The 18,135-nt window shown below is 35.1% G+C and overlaps 1 protein-coding gene and 1 pseudogene across 2 annotated transcripts; both read left to right on the forward strand.

The window, feature by feature from the left end:
* The first annotated feature begins 4,973 nt into the window (after nt 1-4,973).
* Nucleotides 4,974-8,850, forward strand: LOC120117081 (annotated as a pseudogene).
* Nucleotides 8,851-15,670: 6,820 nt separating this feature from the next.
* On the forward strand, nt 15,671-16,341 carry LOC120116623 (heavy metal-associated isoprenylated plant protein 39-like). 2 transcript variants are annotated; one of them, XM_039137050.1, is made up of 3 exons: nt 15,671-15,781; nt 15,911-15,989; nt 16,088-16,341. In XM_039137050.1, the coding sequence occupies exons 2-3, from the start codon at nt 15,935-15,937 to the stop codon at nt 16,270-16,272; spliced, it is 240 nt and encodes a 79-aa protein (XP_038992981.1). In that variant the 5' UTR covers nt 15,671-15,781; nt 15,911-15,934; the 3' UTR covers nt 16,273-16,341. The 2 variants fall into 2 exon arrangements, with proteins under 2 accessions (XP_038992981.1, XP_038992985.1); XM_039137054.1 differs by lacking the exon at nt 15,671-15,781 and having other exon boundaries at nt 15,895-15,989.
* The last annotated feature ends 1,794 nt before the right edge of the window (nt 16,342-18,135 follow it).

Consider the following 18,135-nt stretch of genomic DNA (forward strand, 5'->3'; position numbering starts at 1 on the left):
ATCCTTATTGTGCTGCACAAACATGTTCGAAGTAGTTGGCTAATGGAAAGAAGTTCTCATATATGGGACATCGTCGGTGGTTACCTGATAATCATAGATTTAGATGTCAAAAGAATATGTTTGATGTCCTGACCAAACAACCGGGTCTGAAATATTCAGAATGTTGAAAAATATCAATTTTACTTATGGAAAGATGAATCAACCAAGTAGTACACGATCAAAGAAAAAGGCAAAGCAGGTCAATGAAGAGGTTGAAGTTGACCAACAGAGTGATAATGAGTCTGATGAAGAGGATGATCCAAATAAGGTAGACTTGTGGAAAAATATGAGTATATTCTTCGAGTTGTCTTATTGGAAGAATCAGATTTTGAGACATAATCTTGATGTAATGCATATTGAGAAAAATATTTGTAAGAATATTATCGGGACCATTCTGAATGATGGCAGAAAATCTAAAGATAATATTAAGAGTCGACTTGACTTATTGGACATGGGAATTCGGCATGATCTTCATCCGCAATTACATCCTAAAGGAAAATATTTCTTGCCGCCTTCTATTTTTTCTCTTTCAAAGAAAGAAACAGAAGTGTTTTGCATGGTGTTGAAAGATATAAAGGTCTCATATGGGTATGCATCAAAGATTTCTTGATGTGTTAGTGTTAAAGATCGAAGACTTTATTCTTTAAAGTCACATGATTACCACATATTAATGCAAGATTTACTGCCAGTAGGTGTACTCGGTTGCATGTCGAGTAAGGTGACGTCTTGTACCATTGAACTTTCTAATTTAATGAAATATATATATGGAAAAGTTCTAATGGTTGAAGAACTTGATAAAATACAAGATCGAGTTGCCTTAACTTTATGCAACTTGGAGAAGATATTTTCGCGTTCATTCTTCACAATTATGGTGCATCTACTAATTCATCTTCCTAACGAAGCAAGAGTTGGTGGACCAGTTTTCTATCAATGGATGTATCCTATAGAGAGGTGTTAATTGAATTATACGTTTCAAATGACTACTGATTATACCTTTTAATAAAATATATTTACGTAGTATGTTGTTTTGTGTATAGGTTCTTGGGCAAGTTGAAGTCTTATTGTCATAATAAGCGTTATCCGGAAGGATCAATTGCTGAAGGGTATTTGGCAGAGGAATGTATGACATTTTGCTCTAGATATTCGGAAGATGTTGAAACAAGATGGAATAGACCAAATCGAAATGATGTGTTCGGTACTAATGTCTTATATCAACATTATTTGTTTGGAAGTTATGGTCAACCATTAAGGAAAGTTGAAATTGCCCCCTTAGATGACACGTCTTGGGTACAAGCACACCGATATGTTCTTTTCCATCACGATTCAATAGATCTATTTCATACGTAAGTCTTTCAGACCCAATACTAATGAAATCTCTTAATCTTTTATATTTATCATTTTTAACATCATAATATACTTTATAGTGAGTTTAAATAAGTCTTGAGATCTCGTGCACGCTCCTGAAGATTAAATCAGCGAGAGATACATAAGTTATTCACATAAACTTTTCATGAACGGTTAGGCCATTCGATAAGCAACTAAATCATTCCATATATTTATAAATAATATTTTTCTTTCTTTTTATATCAAAATCAATGCAAATTAATTCACCATTCATGTGTAATAGGTTTGGAGTGGGAGAAAAGTTAGTGAAGATGTTAAATGGCTTTCTCAAAGTCCGAATATAATATTTAAAAGATATAATGCCTTTCTCATAAATGGGTTCAAGTTCCACAAGAAATGTCGTGAAAGATTAAGGAGGACACAAAATTGTGGAATCGTAGTTACTTCGTCAACTACAAGTTATGCTAGTGTCAGAGACAATAATCCTCATGAGGGGAGGTCAATTATTATGGAATTCTTACAGACATTATTGAGTTAGATTATTGTGGAAAACGAAAGGTTATGCTACTTCGGTGTGACTGAGTTGATGTATACAGATGCATAAAAAGAGATAAATTCGAGTTTACAATGATGAATTTCTCTCGATTAATTCACACTGGTCAACGGTTGATGGATGAACCATATGTATTTTCTTCTCAAGTGAAACAAGTATCTTACTGTCATGATCCAATGAATGACGGTTGGTATGTTGTGCTCCGTAATACTCCCAGAGACTTGATAGACATCAGGGATAGAAGTAGAGATGACATCGAAACAAGATCAGAATGTTTACCTCTACTACCACAAAACTTAGATGAAACTATCACTAATACAATACAATTTCAATGGGTTCGGGAGGACGTTGATGAAGATATTTATGACAACTGACATTACACAAGAATGTCGTAAGATTTTATATCTTAATTTATTATTTATATTGTTATAACTTTTAACATATTGTCTTTCAATATATTCATTAATTAATTCGTTTTCTTATTACAAATGTTTGTTTATTGCAGATATCATGCCGAGGAGAAAAATAAGTGATTTTCGGGTTGTTCGAGCTTCTGAAGACTATGAACAAAGAAATAACGAGGAATCGAATGCAGCTGAGTCTTCCAAAGTTCCTGAAACTGTTGAAGAAGATGTAGAAACTCAAGGTAATCTTCGAAACTTTATTTAATAGTTTGTTCATTTTCAAAACTTACATTTAATAATTTCTTATATAGTTGAAAATGTTGGAACGCGCAAGAGTAGAGAACGTACAACGTTGAAGTAATTATACCAACTTCCTCCGGGGCACCGTGTCAAAGTTTCAAAAAACGATGATGGTCAACCTATTGGCCTAGAAGCACGTCTTCTATCCGGTTACTTAGGCAGAGTTTGACGTAATGCTAATATGTTACCGATCAATTATGAGTCATGGCGCGAAATGCCTAATAGTAACAAAAATCAGGCGTTGGATTTTGTTAAGGTAATAATGTCATTATAATAGATACTCTATAACAATTCAATACTAATTTATATTTACGTTGAACACTTATTTGATGTATAGGAGAAATTTTCTTTAGAGGTCTCTGACAATTTTGTTAGGGAAGAGATGGAGATACCACTATAGCTCATTAAAAAAGAAATACTTCAAGAATGATCCCAGCCTTGAAGAGAAGCTACAAACAGTCCCACATGAAATGCTCATGTACCAATGGGAAGATGTAGTCATATTTTAGAGTTCACAAAAAGGACATGTATGATGTATTTTTCAAAAATAATTTTAACGAATTATAAATCATCATTAAAAGTGGTTGTTTGACATTGTAGGACTGAGAGCATGTTGGTGTTGCTAGCAGGCAACAACAAAAGTTTACGCACACGGCTGGATCGAAGAGCTTTGCTTGTATAGCTAATGAGGAGGTATTATAGATTATTCACATAGTTATTTGTATTCCATGTACATACTAACTCAAAATAATTATATTATGGTACATTGTAGGAAAATACATCTGGTTCTAAAGTTGGCCGAATCAAACTCTTCGACATGACACATACAAAGAATGATGACACTCCTATTACTGATGAAACTACAGAAATTATGATACATTTATTGGATAGAGGTTTTAAATTTACCTGACTTCATTTATAAATGTAGCATGAAATTTTTATTTGAATTAATTATTCACTTTATTATTAGGAAAAATTGAGGGAGAAAAGGGCGGAGTATCATGATACTGCTTCGAGTCAAGGTCTTGTTAATGATGATGACATTGAAAACCAAGCTATTAATGACGTTTTGGGTCCTGAAAGTTATGGCCAGGTGCACTGTCAAGGATCATTCGTTACTCCCACCAAATATTTTAAATCCAGTTCATCTCAGTACATGTCATCACAGTCTCAGTCTTCCCAATTAGAAGTTAGTCGTTTAAAACAAAAGTTGGCTGAGATGGATCAACAAAAGGCTAACATGAAAGCCGAAAATGAAGCAAGGGAAACAGAGAGACCAGCAACGGAAGCATAGAGAGCAGCAGCAGAAGCACAGAGAGAAGCATCGACAGCACAGAGAGAAGCATCATATCAGCAGAGATGTCAAGAATTTGAAAAACGACTCGATGATATGATGCAGATGTTACAGAAAACGTAACCTCAGAATCCACCATCATAGTCTCATTTATGTTATCAGCAGTCTGTTAATGTTATTGAACAGTGTTTAACTGAACTGCTATTACGTTAATGAAAACTTTTATTTATTATATTGGATTTAATATTGCTTGTTATGGATATAGAGTTTGATGTTATTGATGTCATGTTTGTTGGATAAAGGAATAGATTGAAAAAAAAACAAATTTGGGGTAATCGAAGAAAATATTTAAAATGTTTAAATTCTGTGTTCTTTAGCAGCGTTTGTAACAAAAAACGCCACTATATACCAGACCTTTAGCGGCGTTTGTATCCAAAAAAGCCGCTATATACCAGATCTTTTACGGATGCGATGGAGGAAAGTGGGAACAATTTTAAGTGTAATAACTAGTTTAACTTAGATTAAGTGATAAGAAATTTAATATTCTTTAAATATTATTTTAATTTTAATTTGATGAATGTAAATAACAACATTGAAATATGATTCAATCTGATTTGAACTTAAATATAATCAAAGATTATATGAGTATCGTATATTCAAATGTAAGATTAAAACTTAGACATCAATTAAAGTGGAAACATATTCAAGTGATTTGAATCCATTGTGTTTTGGCCTAGATTTGTGAGTGTTGTACATAATCATTCCACAAAGGGAGCGTGGAGTTACACATTGAGAAATAGAGAAAAAGAAAGACAGGCTTTCCCAATCCCTCGCGTGAATGGTCTCTCATCTCATGCCTTCAAATATCAAAACCCAAAGGCTTCTCCTCCGTCACAGCTTCTTGCCAATAAAAACATAGAGCTCTTGTTGTTCCCATAATTCGCCATCTCTCATGTCTGCAGTGAGTTCCCTCTGTAGCTTTGTTGTTATCTATTATTGTTTGTTGCAGCAGGTTCTGATAACTTGTTGTTGCACGCAGATGGTGGAAGTCAGAGTTCCGAATCTGGATTGTGAGGGCTGTGCTTCCAAGTTAAAAAAAAGCTCTCTCAAAGCTCAAAGGTACTCCCTTCCTTACATTTTAACTCGTCTGCTACAAAATGGTAGGTTTTCGAATTTGAATCCTTGCAACAACAGGTCTCGATGCTGCGCTCGGCTGCATCCGTGCATGTACGATATGATCCTCTTTTGGAGTGGAGATGCTATGGGCCTAATATGTCTAGAAAAAGAGAATGGGCCAGATTTGAGCTCAAAAATCAAAATATTTTGGATAGCCCGACTTTTCTCTGCTATGAACTCAGCCTTCATATGCATATTTGTTTTCATTTTTTAGGGGTTGAACAAGTGGAAGTAGAAATGGAGATCCAAAAAATCACAGTACGAGGCTATGCCTTGGAAGAAAAGAAGGTGTTGAAAACCATTAAAAGGGCGGGGAAAACGGCGGAGGCGTGGCCGTTTCCGGGATACTTCCACTACGCATCGTTTTACAAGTATCCACTATCCATCCTATATAGTGAACCATTACTATGACTACGACAAGAGTGAAGCTTCCAATGGTGTTTCATGCTTTCTTCCATACACCAGCTCTTTACTCTGTTGCTATTGCTTCTGATGAGGCTGCTGCTTCACTTTTCAGCTATGATAACCCACATCTTGCTCTATCATGTGAACCCTTCATATATATATATTGCAAGTTTTTTTAACTTTTCTTTTATTTTGTACTTGGAAAGAATGCGCGTTGAACCTCATTTTTGCTTGAGTTGCTATAGTGCTTGCTTTTTGAGTGTTTGGTTTGCATGTAGATGATATGGCTGACCTGGCAGAGTGGAGATATTCAAAGAAAGCATCTCGTTTCTGTCTTTCCCTTTACTTTTTCATGTCAGAACCCACTTTTGAATTGGAGAATCTTAAAAATTATAGGGTAAAATATATCATTAGTCGTCAAACTATTATCTTTTTTCTATTTTGTTCATCAAATATTATTTTGACAAAATATCATTAATATTATATTTTTTTTATTTTGACCACTTATCATCGAAAAATCAACAACGATATAGACGTGAATCATGTTATTTTTTTCTCTCCTTATTAACAACTTGCTTGTCATCTTTTAATAATTTTATTTAGATCAATAAGTTACTAACACATGTTACCACGACACCACCTTATCAAAAAAATGACATACATCACTATTAAATTTTCTAATGAGCCGTGACCAAAATAAGAAAAAACACAAGGCTAATAACGATTTTTTCAAAAAAAAGTTTTATTACCAAAATAAAAAATGGTAACAGATTATTGATAAATGGTGCAATTTACCCAAAATAATAACATAGGAAGGCCTCCCTTTCCAACTTGTCCATAATCATAACCCTTCAATTTGACTTGATAGCTCATTCACCAGAAATCCAGAGAATAGAAAATTGGAAAGCGCCTACCAATTTGTGGACCCTCTACTGTACTTTACTTTGTAAATTTCAATATTATAAAGATAAAAAGACAAATTTCCTATAGAAGATTTAAAATTATAGATTTATAGCTAAAAATAAAGAGAGAGAAAACCCCAACACTTTTTTTTATTTGCAAACTGTGTTTTGACATATCATGGTAATCAATGAGATCTAATTTTATGATGATTTTATGAATTATATTTTAATTGAGAGTTCAGGCTACAGGATTGATAATAGAGAAAACAATTTCAGTGACCGAAAATGTATTATAATATACGATTTTAATCAATTTTTTTTGATTTGTGAAAATGACCAACAAATTCGTAACGCGAACTCCAATTTCGCAACTCAGTTTTGAAATTCGCAACTCATATTTCTTTTCCGCAACGCGATTTTCCAAATTCGCAACACAGAATTTGTAAATCGCAACGCGAATTTGTAAATCGCAACACAGAAAACAAATTCGCAACACATAAGTCAAATTCGCAAAACGCGTTTATTTTCGCAACACGAATTTTATTTTCGAATTTGAAACACAATATTAATTTCGCAACACAAATGTAAATAGTATAATCGCAACTCATAACCTAAAACCCTAAATCACAACTTAATCTCATCTCCATCTCTCACTCTTTACGGTGATATTTGTCCCCATCTCCGGCGAAATCCGTCCCCATATCTGGCGACCCCCTCTATCTCCATCTCTCAGAGCCACCCTCACAACCATTCACGGCCACAAATGGAAAATCTACCATCGAGGATTAGTTTTTTTAATTATTTTTATTTTGAAAATTTTGTATTATTATTAGATTTTTCATATTTAAATTGATGATAAATTTACTGGTAATTTCAATATATAGATTAACCATTTCACTTAGATTGCTTAGTAAATTCATTCGGTTACTGCCAATACTGCTAAACTGTTTAGTCTTTAACCATGCGAAGTTAGTATTTGTCTTTGTTTTGTCTTTTGGTTGAAGTAATGCAATTCATTCAAGTTTCAATTTGCAGAAGAATAATTTTTGAAACTTAAATTAACAACACAAAAATGAAATTCGCAACACAAAAATCGCAACGCTATTTTATTTTCGCGTTGCGATTTTCATTTTCGCGTTGCGAATTTAAGTTTCAGAAACTACTCTTCTTCTTCAAATTGAAACTTGAATGAATTGCATTACTTCAACCAAAAAACAAAGACAAATACTAACTTCACAGTGTTACAAATTTAAGTTTCAAGAATAAACTACTACTCTTTATGTTGTCCTTGAACCTGCACTAAACCTATATGTTGTCCTTTTAAATATTTATATAAGTTCTTACTTCTGGAATGTTATCTGATGCATTTTGTGAACTATGATAGAATAATGACTTGGGTGAATACCATGTTAGTTTGAAACATATTTGGCTTTGTTTTCATTGTTTAATATCATGTCTGTTTATAGTGTATGTTTTTGGTATATCTAACTTGATATGTTATTATTGTTTTTGTTAGGATTTTTTTCGGCTTCATTGACTTTAAGGAATAAATTAAGCCTAGCCACTACAATTGCGTCGACAATTACACTTGTACAAAGAAAATTGTTTGAGGATACTTGCTTCAGGCCATGGCTGAAAGTACAACATCCAGGTGGAGATGCTATGTTGAGCCATTTGTTTCTTCAAACCATGACTAATGATCTACCCGAGAGGATACAACATGGTGATGAAAAGATATGGTTTCATTTTCCACCGGCGTATACTTGTTTTGGGCGGGAGGAGTTTTGCTTACTCACTGGTCTACGTTTCGGACACGATGAAGTAGATCGGTACACTAGTCATATCGCCCGCCCATCATGGTTATTTTGGATTTTTCCTGAGCTGGCAAAGGCGAAGCCCAGTTTACACGTCGACGACTTGAAAAGATTACTTCTTAAAGATGGTTTTACTCGGATGGATGACCTTGATGTTGTCCGAGTATGCCTTTTATTACTTTTGAATGCTGGTTTTTTAGGCAAAGAGGCCAGACAACCTATTTCTGAGGACCTAATATTATTGGTAGAGGACCTAAATGCATTGAACGTGTTTCCGTGGGGTTCATATCTATGGAAAGCTACCTGGAAAAAGTTATCGTCTGCCTTTGAGGACCGTCGTAGTTTGCGTGGCCATGGTTCCAAATACACTTTGGTAGGCTTTATTTGGGCCTTTAAGGTAAGAATTTCTATATAATGTTTCCAAAATTATAATCAAATTTAACAATTTCTAAAAAATTAATGTTTGTGTATTATATTGTTTGTAGATTTGGATATTTGAGGCTTTTCCCAGCATGCGGACATATGCAATCAAAAACTCAAATGATATTCCTAGGGCTATTACCTGAAGGAGGATCCGGTTGCTGGATTGGGAAAATTTACTACCATATACGACGATTAATGATTTAAGTTAACACCAATACTACCATATATACATTTGGTTATTACTAGTAGACGTTTGACTTTGTTTGAGCTTTTATATTGTTAGGAGAAAAACTATCCATTACAGAGGCTGACACCTACAGAGGCTGAGCTTGCCACTGATTGGTGGCAAGCTAGTAAGCATTTTTTTGATGGGATGGATGATGAGCACCCCCACTTCGAGAGCCATCACTTGATCGAGCCAATTATACACCTCCACACTGAGAGCCATCACCTATTCCATCACATCATCGAGCCTCTTCTCCACCATCACCTCATGATAGGTGACCGACAAAGATGCCACAACATTTATCTCCCCGTTCTCCACCTCCACGGGATGAGTTAGGGGAGTTACGTGATGAGGTCAATGCTTTGCATGATGAGGTCGGTACTTTACGTGACGACAATGGTGCATGGCGTGATGAGGTACGATCTTTACGTGGTGAGGTAGATGTTTTACGCGATGAAAATGGTGCTTTACGTGGTGAGGTATCTACTTTACATGATGAGGTAGCCGCTCTACGTGAGATTGTTTTATCGTTGCAGAATGAGGTTCATACTCTACGCAATGAGGTAAGTGTGTTTAATACTATACTAAAAATGCAAATAACCTTTTTTTGGCATTATTTATTTATTTATTTACTGATTTATGTATTAATTTATTTTTAGTGGCCCGATAAGGTAGATGCTTTACATTGGGTTTTTCTTGCACGACGGGGTTCACGAATCAGACGTCGTGCATGTTCCATTACGTCTCCTTTCACTCCAATAGTTCCAAGACTCCGTAAGAAGAAGCCCGATTCACCTGTCATCGTTCAAGAGGCCCCTCCTATCGTTCAAGAGACCTCTCTCATCGTTCAAGAGGCCCCTCACACCGTTCAAGAGGTCCCTCTCATCGTTCAAGAGGTCTCTCCCACCGTTCAAGAACCCGATTCACATGGCATACTATGTCAACATATTGATAAACCCCCTCACGTGCCCGGTATAATGGATGAGATTTGGCTTTCGTATGAGTTACCGGCTAGTACCATTCCTCAGTAGGAGAGGAGAACACTACCAGACATAATTATAGATAATACCCTTTGGGCTAAGACCACAATTGATTTTTATCTACATGAGCGGAGCCAGAGGTGTTACGCTGACATATGCAAAATTGACAATAGTATGCATTTGTTTCTTGATCAGTCTTGGTGGGGTGTTTTATTAGGGGTTGAAGAGAATAACTATTTCAAATGGGGGGTAAGTCTTATATTCTTCTTATATTTCATTTTAATTATTTTTTAAAAATTTATTAAATTCACTAATATATGTATTTTTGTATAAAACAACATATTGATGCATGGGTGTCACGTCTTTTGATTATAAGGAAATTAAAGAAAATAAAAAAGATGTGATGGATTATTATGTCTTCGTCTTTTCACGTAGCTCACTTGAAGGATCAGAGAGACGCTTCATATGCGTTGGGTAATGGAAAAACTATCCTTTATCCTACGTGGTGGGAGGTCGATAAGGTTAGTATTTATTTTTGAATATTTTAAAGGTGTTCATAAATTTTATTTGATGTGCGCAATTGAATTATTATTTATGATTGCAGGTGTTTATCCCTGTTATGGAACGTCGTCATTGGCTTCTCGTCGAACTTCAGCTCCCATCCCTAAAGACGATAGTATATGACAGCATGTTGAATTACATACCATTGTCTGATTTGAAAGATATTATTTGTAAGGGATTGAGCGCTCATTTGGCTAAATACTTGGATGCGATTGATTATTGGACTAATTCTGGAAACAAGAAGCCAAAAAAGTTCAAAGTTACAATGATGAGAGACGAGACAGCGCCACAACAAACGGCGGGAGCCAGAGGGGATTGTGGTCCTCTTGTATGCATGTGCTTGGAACGTTTGACGACAGGAGGTAAACAGTTTCTACCTCCCACATATAGAGATAGAGGTGCAGTAGGGTTGTGGTTTTGGCATTTTATGGCTAGAGCGATATATTCGAGACGTTGCCTACCTGTATACGCGTGTTGAAAGTGTGCATAAACAACCATTTGTTATTGGTAAGTTTGAGCAAGTGTTGTTAACATATATACTTTTTGTTGGTTTGAAAATGTTTGGTTAAGTACCTAGAATTCAATAATTTGATGGTTGTTGGTTTTAGATGTGTAGAAAATCTCATGGCCATAATGTTTCTGCAGGTTACTAAAGTGAGTTGCGTGAACAAATTGATGTATTTGGATGTAAGCTCCCTATTGTTAGGAGAATTTGGATATACTGTGAACAAATGTTTTACATATATATAGCAACTCATTTACAATGTTGTTTAATTGATTTGTTGTTTAATTTTCAATCTGTATTACGTTGAAGGCAAAAAAGAACTGTTAAAGGTACACTTTCGCAACGCGAAAGTCAAATTCGCATTGCGATAGTCAAATTTGTGTTGCCATTTTGATTTTCGCGTTGCGAATTTGACTTTCGCATTGCGAATTTGTCTTTCGCAACAATCGCAACGCGAATTTGACTTTCGCAACAACCGCAACGCGAAAATCGCAACGTGAATTTGACTTTCGAGTAGCGAATTTGACTCAAGTTACTAATGCATGTTCAACTGAAAATGTTCAAACTCAAGTTATTAATGCATGTCTAACTAAAAATGTATGCATTCACACATAAAATACACATAATACAACGTTTGCATTTAAAACTCACGCATAAAATACATGTTCAAACTCAACAGAACAAATCATAGCAATGTTCAAACTCAAGTTACTAATGCATGTCTAACTGAAAATGTATGCATTCACACATAAAATACACATAATACAACGTTTGCATTTAAAAATCACCTAAGTTAATAAGTCCCAAAAGGTGAAGCCGATTATGATTGGGATTTTGATTTTGATTGCGATTTTGATTTCCTTTTGCTTGGCACTGTATGAGCTTTGGATTTTGATGAGGATCCATATTTTGGTAGAGGAAAAGATGATTGTGATGGCACTGGTGATCCACAGGTGAACCTTGTATGACCATTTTCCTTACACCGACTATATGTTGATATCCTCTTCTCTTCACCCTTAGACGGTATACGATCGTGATTTTTTGGTCGGCCAGGTAGCCTGCTGTTCATGACTTGTGGTAAAACTATTTGTAAGTCATCTGGTATGTCCCACTCAGAAGGATGTGGAATAGGGTAGACAATCTCGACATAAGTATGTCGATATACTTCTGTAGTGTAGCAATCCATAGCGTATGCGCTTGAATCATCTTGGTTTAGATGAAGAGCAACTTTTATAACATGGCCACACGGATAACCAGATGTTTGCCATTTCATAAAACTACACGTCTTTGCATTTATATCGACAAGCCCATTTAAGTTATTATTCAATACTTCAAACAAAGTGTTTGAACATGGTTCAACTCTCCATGATGTTGACTTCACAACAAGTTTCGTTATCTTTTTTTCAGTTCATGGTGTAACACGACGTTCCAACGTTCATGTAAATTTAAATAAATAATACTTAGTAAAATATATTAAATATGATAAGTTACGAATTTAAAGAAATAATATCTGCATGGTTTCTTTTCTTGTAGTACCACTGTTGAATAGAGGCTCGAAAAAACTCCATTAACATAGTAATGGGTAATTTTCGGGAATGACGACTTAGAGCGTTGATTGATTCTGCACTATTAGACGTCATGAAACCGTATCTTACGCCAAGTTGATGTACTCTTGACCGTCTTTCAAACCCGACATATTCTAGTGTTTGAGCACATTGAGGCAAAACATGTCTTAAACAATTTATATGCTTATTAAAATCCACTTCCTAATAAGCTTTTACAGCCTTCCAGTATGTCCATTTGTGATTTTTTTTACCAACATACCTTGATTTTAGATTTCTGTACAAATGAACACCACAAAGTCCATGAAAAGCATCTGGGAAACACCTTCTAATAGCGTTGTCAATTGAGTTTGCCCTATCGGATATGATTATCAGATTGCTAATAGGACATATGTAATCCCTAAGATGCCCCATAAACCATGTCCATTAATCACATGTTTCAGATTTGCCAACCCCGTAAGCTATTGACAGTATCCCATTGTTAGCATCCATGGCTACTGCTAATAAGTTTACTCCAATGTATCGATCTTTCAAATGTGCTCCGTCAACTATAATAATTGGGCGCATGCAAGTAATAAATGAACGAATCTACAAAATAATATACACAAGAAATATAATCATTTAAATGTGAAATGAATGTAACTAACAAAAATGAGTCAAAAAAATTATATTGATTTACTAACCGCAGAACCAATGGCGATAAACAACTCAAAGAGTCCATCTCTATCTATTTTGATATAAGTTACCGACCCAAGATTTTTCATCTTTAAATTGTGACAATATGCCGGAAGTTGGGCAAACGATGCTTCTGGAGACCCCTTCAACAATTCCAAGGCATAACATTTGGCTCTCCAAGCTTGAGAATATGAGATACTAATCTTGAACCGAGCATTCATGTCAGTCATAATTTCATGTCCCCGATATACTCTGCCATTCAAAAACATTAACTCAGCCAGAAAACCACCCAACACTTTTTTGTTTGTCTATCTATGGTGAGGAAAAACTTGGGTTCTTGAACATGTATGTTTATCAATAAAAGTCCTAACTTGAAACATTTCACAATCTTTTATCCTCTTTGCAATCATACGCCACGTATAATTTTTGTCAATCATACACCTTGTTTCGAAACAATCTTTGTTTGATTTGTTAACTTTTAGTTGATAGCCATCTTCCACACATTTCGTATACAAAGATATCTTCAAGTCTTCCTTTGTATCAAAATAATCATTTTTTATACGAATAACTTTTGTGTAACAATCAACTGCTATCTTTACTAACTCTTCTTCCGGTATCTGAAGTTATTCTGGCATATTCCAATTATACTCCCGTGGTATTTTCTTTTTTTTCTTTTCTTCGGGGTCTTCTTCTTATTCTTTTTCTTCTTCAGGGTTATATGAATTACAGAATGGATGTTCAATATGTTCACTCACAGTCGTAATTTCCTCCTCATTATCATCAACAACATCTTCCTCGACAGTGGCTATTTCATCATCAAAATTTGGGTATTGACCAATATCAAAATCATTACACGCAAGGTCTGTTTCTTCTTCTGAAACATCATCAAAATCCGAGTATTGACCAAGATCAAAGTCCGGGTATTGACCAAGATCAAATTTCGAATACTGACTAGTACTCACAATTTTTTCTGTTGCCTCATCATCGTCTAACTGGTCAATACGAAAATCAGAATTTGGTGCTGAAAGTTGATTGGGATTTGGATTAGGGAAAGGTTGTGGGTTTTGAGATTGTGTTTGATATTGTGTTTGGTATTGGAAATATGGTGAAACAAAATTTTCTTGGTGATGAAATTGTGGTGGAACCATTAAATTTTGAGGTTGATAACAACGTTGTACATTGTGAGCACCATAAACTAGGGTTGAAGAACTTAGTTGATTACTACCCGCTACTGACCCAACTTCACTACTTATAGGTTCAACAACATACAATGTAACATCATCTTCTTGCGAAACACTAATGTAAGCAATGAATCGTTCAACATCTTCATTGTCGGTTAACAAATAAACTTTATCTTTTCTCTGATAAGATAGCCTAAATCCACTTAGGGGCTCTAAATTCAATTTCTTTGCAACATGTAACATTAGAGTTTCATAAGTTCACTTTTTAATGACAATTTTAGTTGAAGATTCATGGGTAAAGGCATATATTGTAAAATACCATGAGCATTCTCCCATGACCCTCCAAAACACAAATCTATCCAAACATGATCAACATTAGATGATTTCATTCTACAAATTGTAAATTAATTTACTAAATAAACGAGCTATAAACTAGATATCATCACTAACTTAGAGAAAAACATACCTTATTAAGTTGATAGTTGATAATTTGGGAGAGAAATCATTGACAAAATTATATAGAAATAAAATTATGTAAAAAAAAATTAGAGATGGTGAAGGATGTCGTTGGATATAGGAACGGATGTTGCCGGAGAGAGTGATAGATGGAGATGGAATGAGTTGATGCTGCTGCGTAGTTTATATACCCAAAACATTTGTGTTGCGAAATTAAAATTCGTGTTGCGAATTCGAAAATCGAGTTGCGAAAACAAAATTCGTATTGCGATTTAGAAAATCTTGTTGCGAAAAGGAAACTTGTGTTGCGAAAAAGAAATTCGCGTTGCGAATTGAAATTCCGTGTTGCGAATTTGGAAACTGTGTTGCGAAATTGGAGTTCGCGTTGCGAATTTATTGGTCATTTTCGCAAATCCAAAAAAAGTTGATTAAAATCGTATATTATAAGGCATTTTCGGTCACTGAAGTTATTTTCTCTTGATAATATGATGTGTGAAAAATAACAAATGTTTCTAAATTATCAAAGTATGTGGAAAATCATTGTATAATTTGATGTAATTACACATTTAAGATGTGTCGGGATAATTATCTTAATTTATAAGTTTAATTAAATTGTATATAATTAAAGACTTTTATTCAGACTTTTCAATTCGTAAAGAATTATAATGTAATTAAAAAATTCTAATTATATGCATAATTAGACTCTTTAACTTATAATTAGTATTATTTTAAAAATTAAATTTATATTTTCAATTGAATTGAATGTATTTGTATTTGATCCTTCTAAAAAATAAAGTCATGTAAGATTATGTTTTCATCTATAAACCTCAAATTCAAAGCAAGTTTCTTCATTCGATCAAACGTCTCCAATGTAAACCAGAGTGCGTACCACAAATTTCACACTTTATAAAGGGCAACTGGTCCTCAAAAGCTCAATTACTTCCTCTAATCAGCTCAATTTGCACAGAAAAATGGGCTCAGGTGATCCTTTCCCCACTTTGTTCCTAACGATTCAATAAAACGCTATTTTATCATGTTGATGTTATTCTTCTTCTTTCCTTTCTCCTTCCCCACACCGTATGTAGTAATCTTGTTTCACTGTACTAGCAGAAGGTGGTACTGTAAGTTCTAACCATGACAGATGAAAAAACCAAGAAAAAATCCATAGAAGCTGCTGCAGATATCTTTGGTATTTTATCATACACCTTGCCCACAATATCAATATTTTTTATGGATAATATTACAAATCAGAGCAGATACAGAGATTCGTTTATTTGATGTGGACAGGGGATGATTATATAGCGGTAGATCTAAAGGATCAGAAGCTGACGGTGATAGGGGAAATGGACGCAGTGGCGGTGGTGAAGAAACTGAAGAAAGTTGGCAAAGTGGATATAATATCGATCGGGCCTGCTAAGGAGGAGAAGAAAAAAGAGAAAAAGAAAGAAGAGAAGAAGGAAGAAAAGAAATAGTTAAACGACTGGAAAATCTGTGGAGTATTGTCCGTCCAAACAGCAAGGTTGAAGAGAAAGTTATTTTAATTAAAGAAGAATAAATGAACAATGTGAAAAGGGTTTTGGCCTTTTGTTAATTGCGTACTAGCTTACAATAATTAACAAATAGTTTTTTTTAATTATATAGAAGCTCGAACGGAAAAAAACACACGAGACAGGGTTCACGAGTTCCCTTCCCTATTGGTTGAAGGGTCATTTTCCATCGAGGAATGAATACATGGGGCGTATCAATCTAATGCGGCAGCACTTTGATCTTCTCTAAACGAATTAAAACGTATGCTCGGTCACTTGCACCATTCGTCTTTAATATTCTTGAAAACGCAAGCCTCGTAAATTAAAATTTTACGAATGATTATGAAATCACCAAATCGTTCCGTTGTTGGCATGCTTTGTACCACCTACTATTGTCACTCTTTGTGAGTTCTGAAATTATGGGCATGCTTTGTATTGCTATAGTCTCGTTCACGAAATTTAATGACGACCATTAAATTACATAAGAGATCACTGAGCTTTCAAAAGTTACAAAACGATCATTAGTTACCATTTTGTAACAGTTGATAAATTAAATCACCATTTTATAACTTTTGAAAAATTAATGATCAAAATAATCATTTGAGTATAGTTCAGTGACATGTGATGTACATAACCCATTTTTCCTTCATTTTTGTAGACACCCGTTTTTGTTCGGGTCGAAAAAATATTATTATTATTATTATGATTATTACTATTATTATTATTATTATTATTATTAATTATAGTTTTACAGGGCATAATTGAATCCCAAACAACTTAACCAGCAGCCCAGATTACAAACAAGCCCAACAGCAGACCCGACCCAGTATCAGGCCCAAGGTCCGATCCAAACCCTGCCCGTTTGTAACCTAAACAAATTAGGGTTTTTAAACCCTAATCAGCCATCGCCGCCGTTTCAGCTCCCACCGGCGCGTGAGATGTACGCACTCATCCAACTAGCGCGTGAGCCACTGCCGATCACTCCCACGCTGCTATCATCACCGAAACTTGCAAACAGGGCACCTAAACTATCATATGCAATAAACAAAACATACAAAACCTAACCTAATCAGAAAACCATACCCTAAATCCCTAAAATTCGAGATTTCACCATACCCAAAATCAGAAATCCCATGCCCTATCAACAGGTTTTCATCATGCTATCAACCAAAACTAAGATGATAAAAAAGAGATTGGGGTGAAACCATTCGGGGGAGGAGGAGTAAAAAAGAGAAAAATCGAGAGATACAAAAACCATTAAAATACAGAGAGAAAAGAAAAACAAAACGAAGAAAAAGGAAAGCTCTCACCTTTTGGTTCATCTTCCATCGTTGCCTCACTGGAGCTATAATACTCCGACATTGAAGGTAAAAGCCTTACCTTGGGGGGTTTGAGTTCTGATTTTTGGTTGAAAAGGGGGCTAGTTTTTGTTTTTGGGTTGTTTCGAAGGGTAGAAAAAAAGGGTTTCATAGAGATATTTTGCTCCCCGTGGCCACCGATCTACGGTGGTCGGGGAGCTACGATTTTTTCCTCGGCGAGGAAGCAAAATGAAAAAAGGGGAAAGGGAAAGAAATGGGGAACGACTGATGAGGGTAATGGAAATAGGGTTCTAAAAAACCCTTAACGTAACATAAATACCAAAGGAGACGGCGTCGTTTTGGGCTAAGAAGGGAGACAAAGCTGCTATTTAAGGGTTATTAGCAGTATAGGTCCTTGTTATTTTGTGATCTCATACTCGTGTTTTTCATTTTTTGGAGACAATCACAGTTGAGGCCCTCAAACTTTTGTAAAGGTTGTAATCTGGTTACT

Source organism: Hibiscus syriacus, unplaced genomic scaffold (genome assembly GCF_006381635.1).
Source record: "Hibiscus syriacus cultivar Baekdansim isolate YM2019G1 unplaced genomic scaffold, ASM638163v2 tig00000916_pilon, whole genome shotgun sequence".
Taxonomy (NCBI): domain Eukaryota; kingdom Viridiplantae; phylum Streptophyta; class Magnoliopsida; order Malvales; family Malvaceae; genus Hibiscus; species Hibiscus syriacus.

What these genes read in the sequence shown, in the direction of transcription:
- LOC120116623 (XM_039137050.1), top strand. Translation starts at nt 15,935, where the DNA reads ATGACAGATGAAAAAACCAAGAAAAAATCCATAGAAGCTGCTGCAGAT. An exon ending in AGCTGCTGCAGATATCTTTG is followed by an intron (nt 15,990 to 16,087) that starts GTATTTTATCAT and finishes TGATGTGGACAG; the next exon opens with GGGATGATTATATAGCGGTA.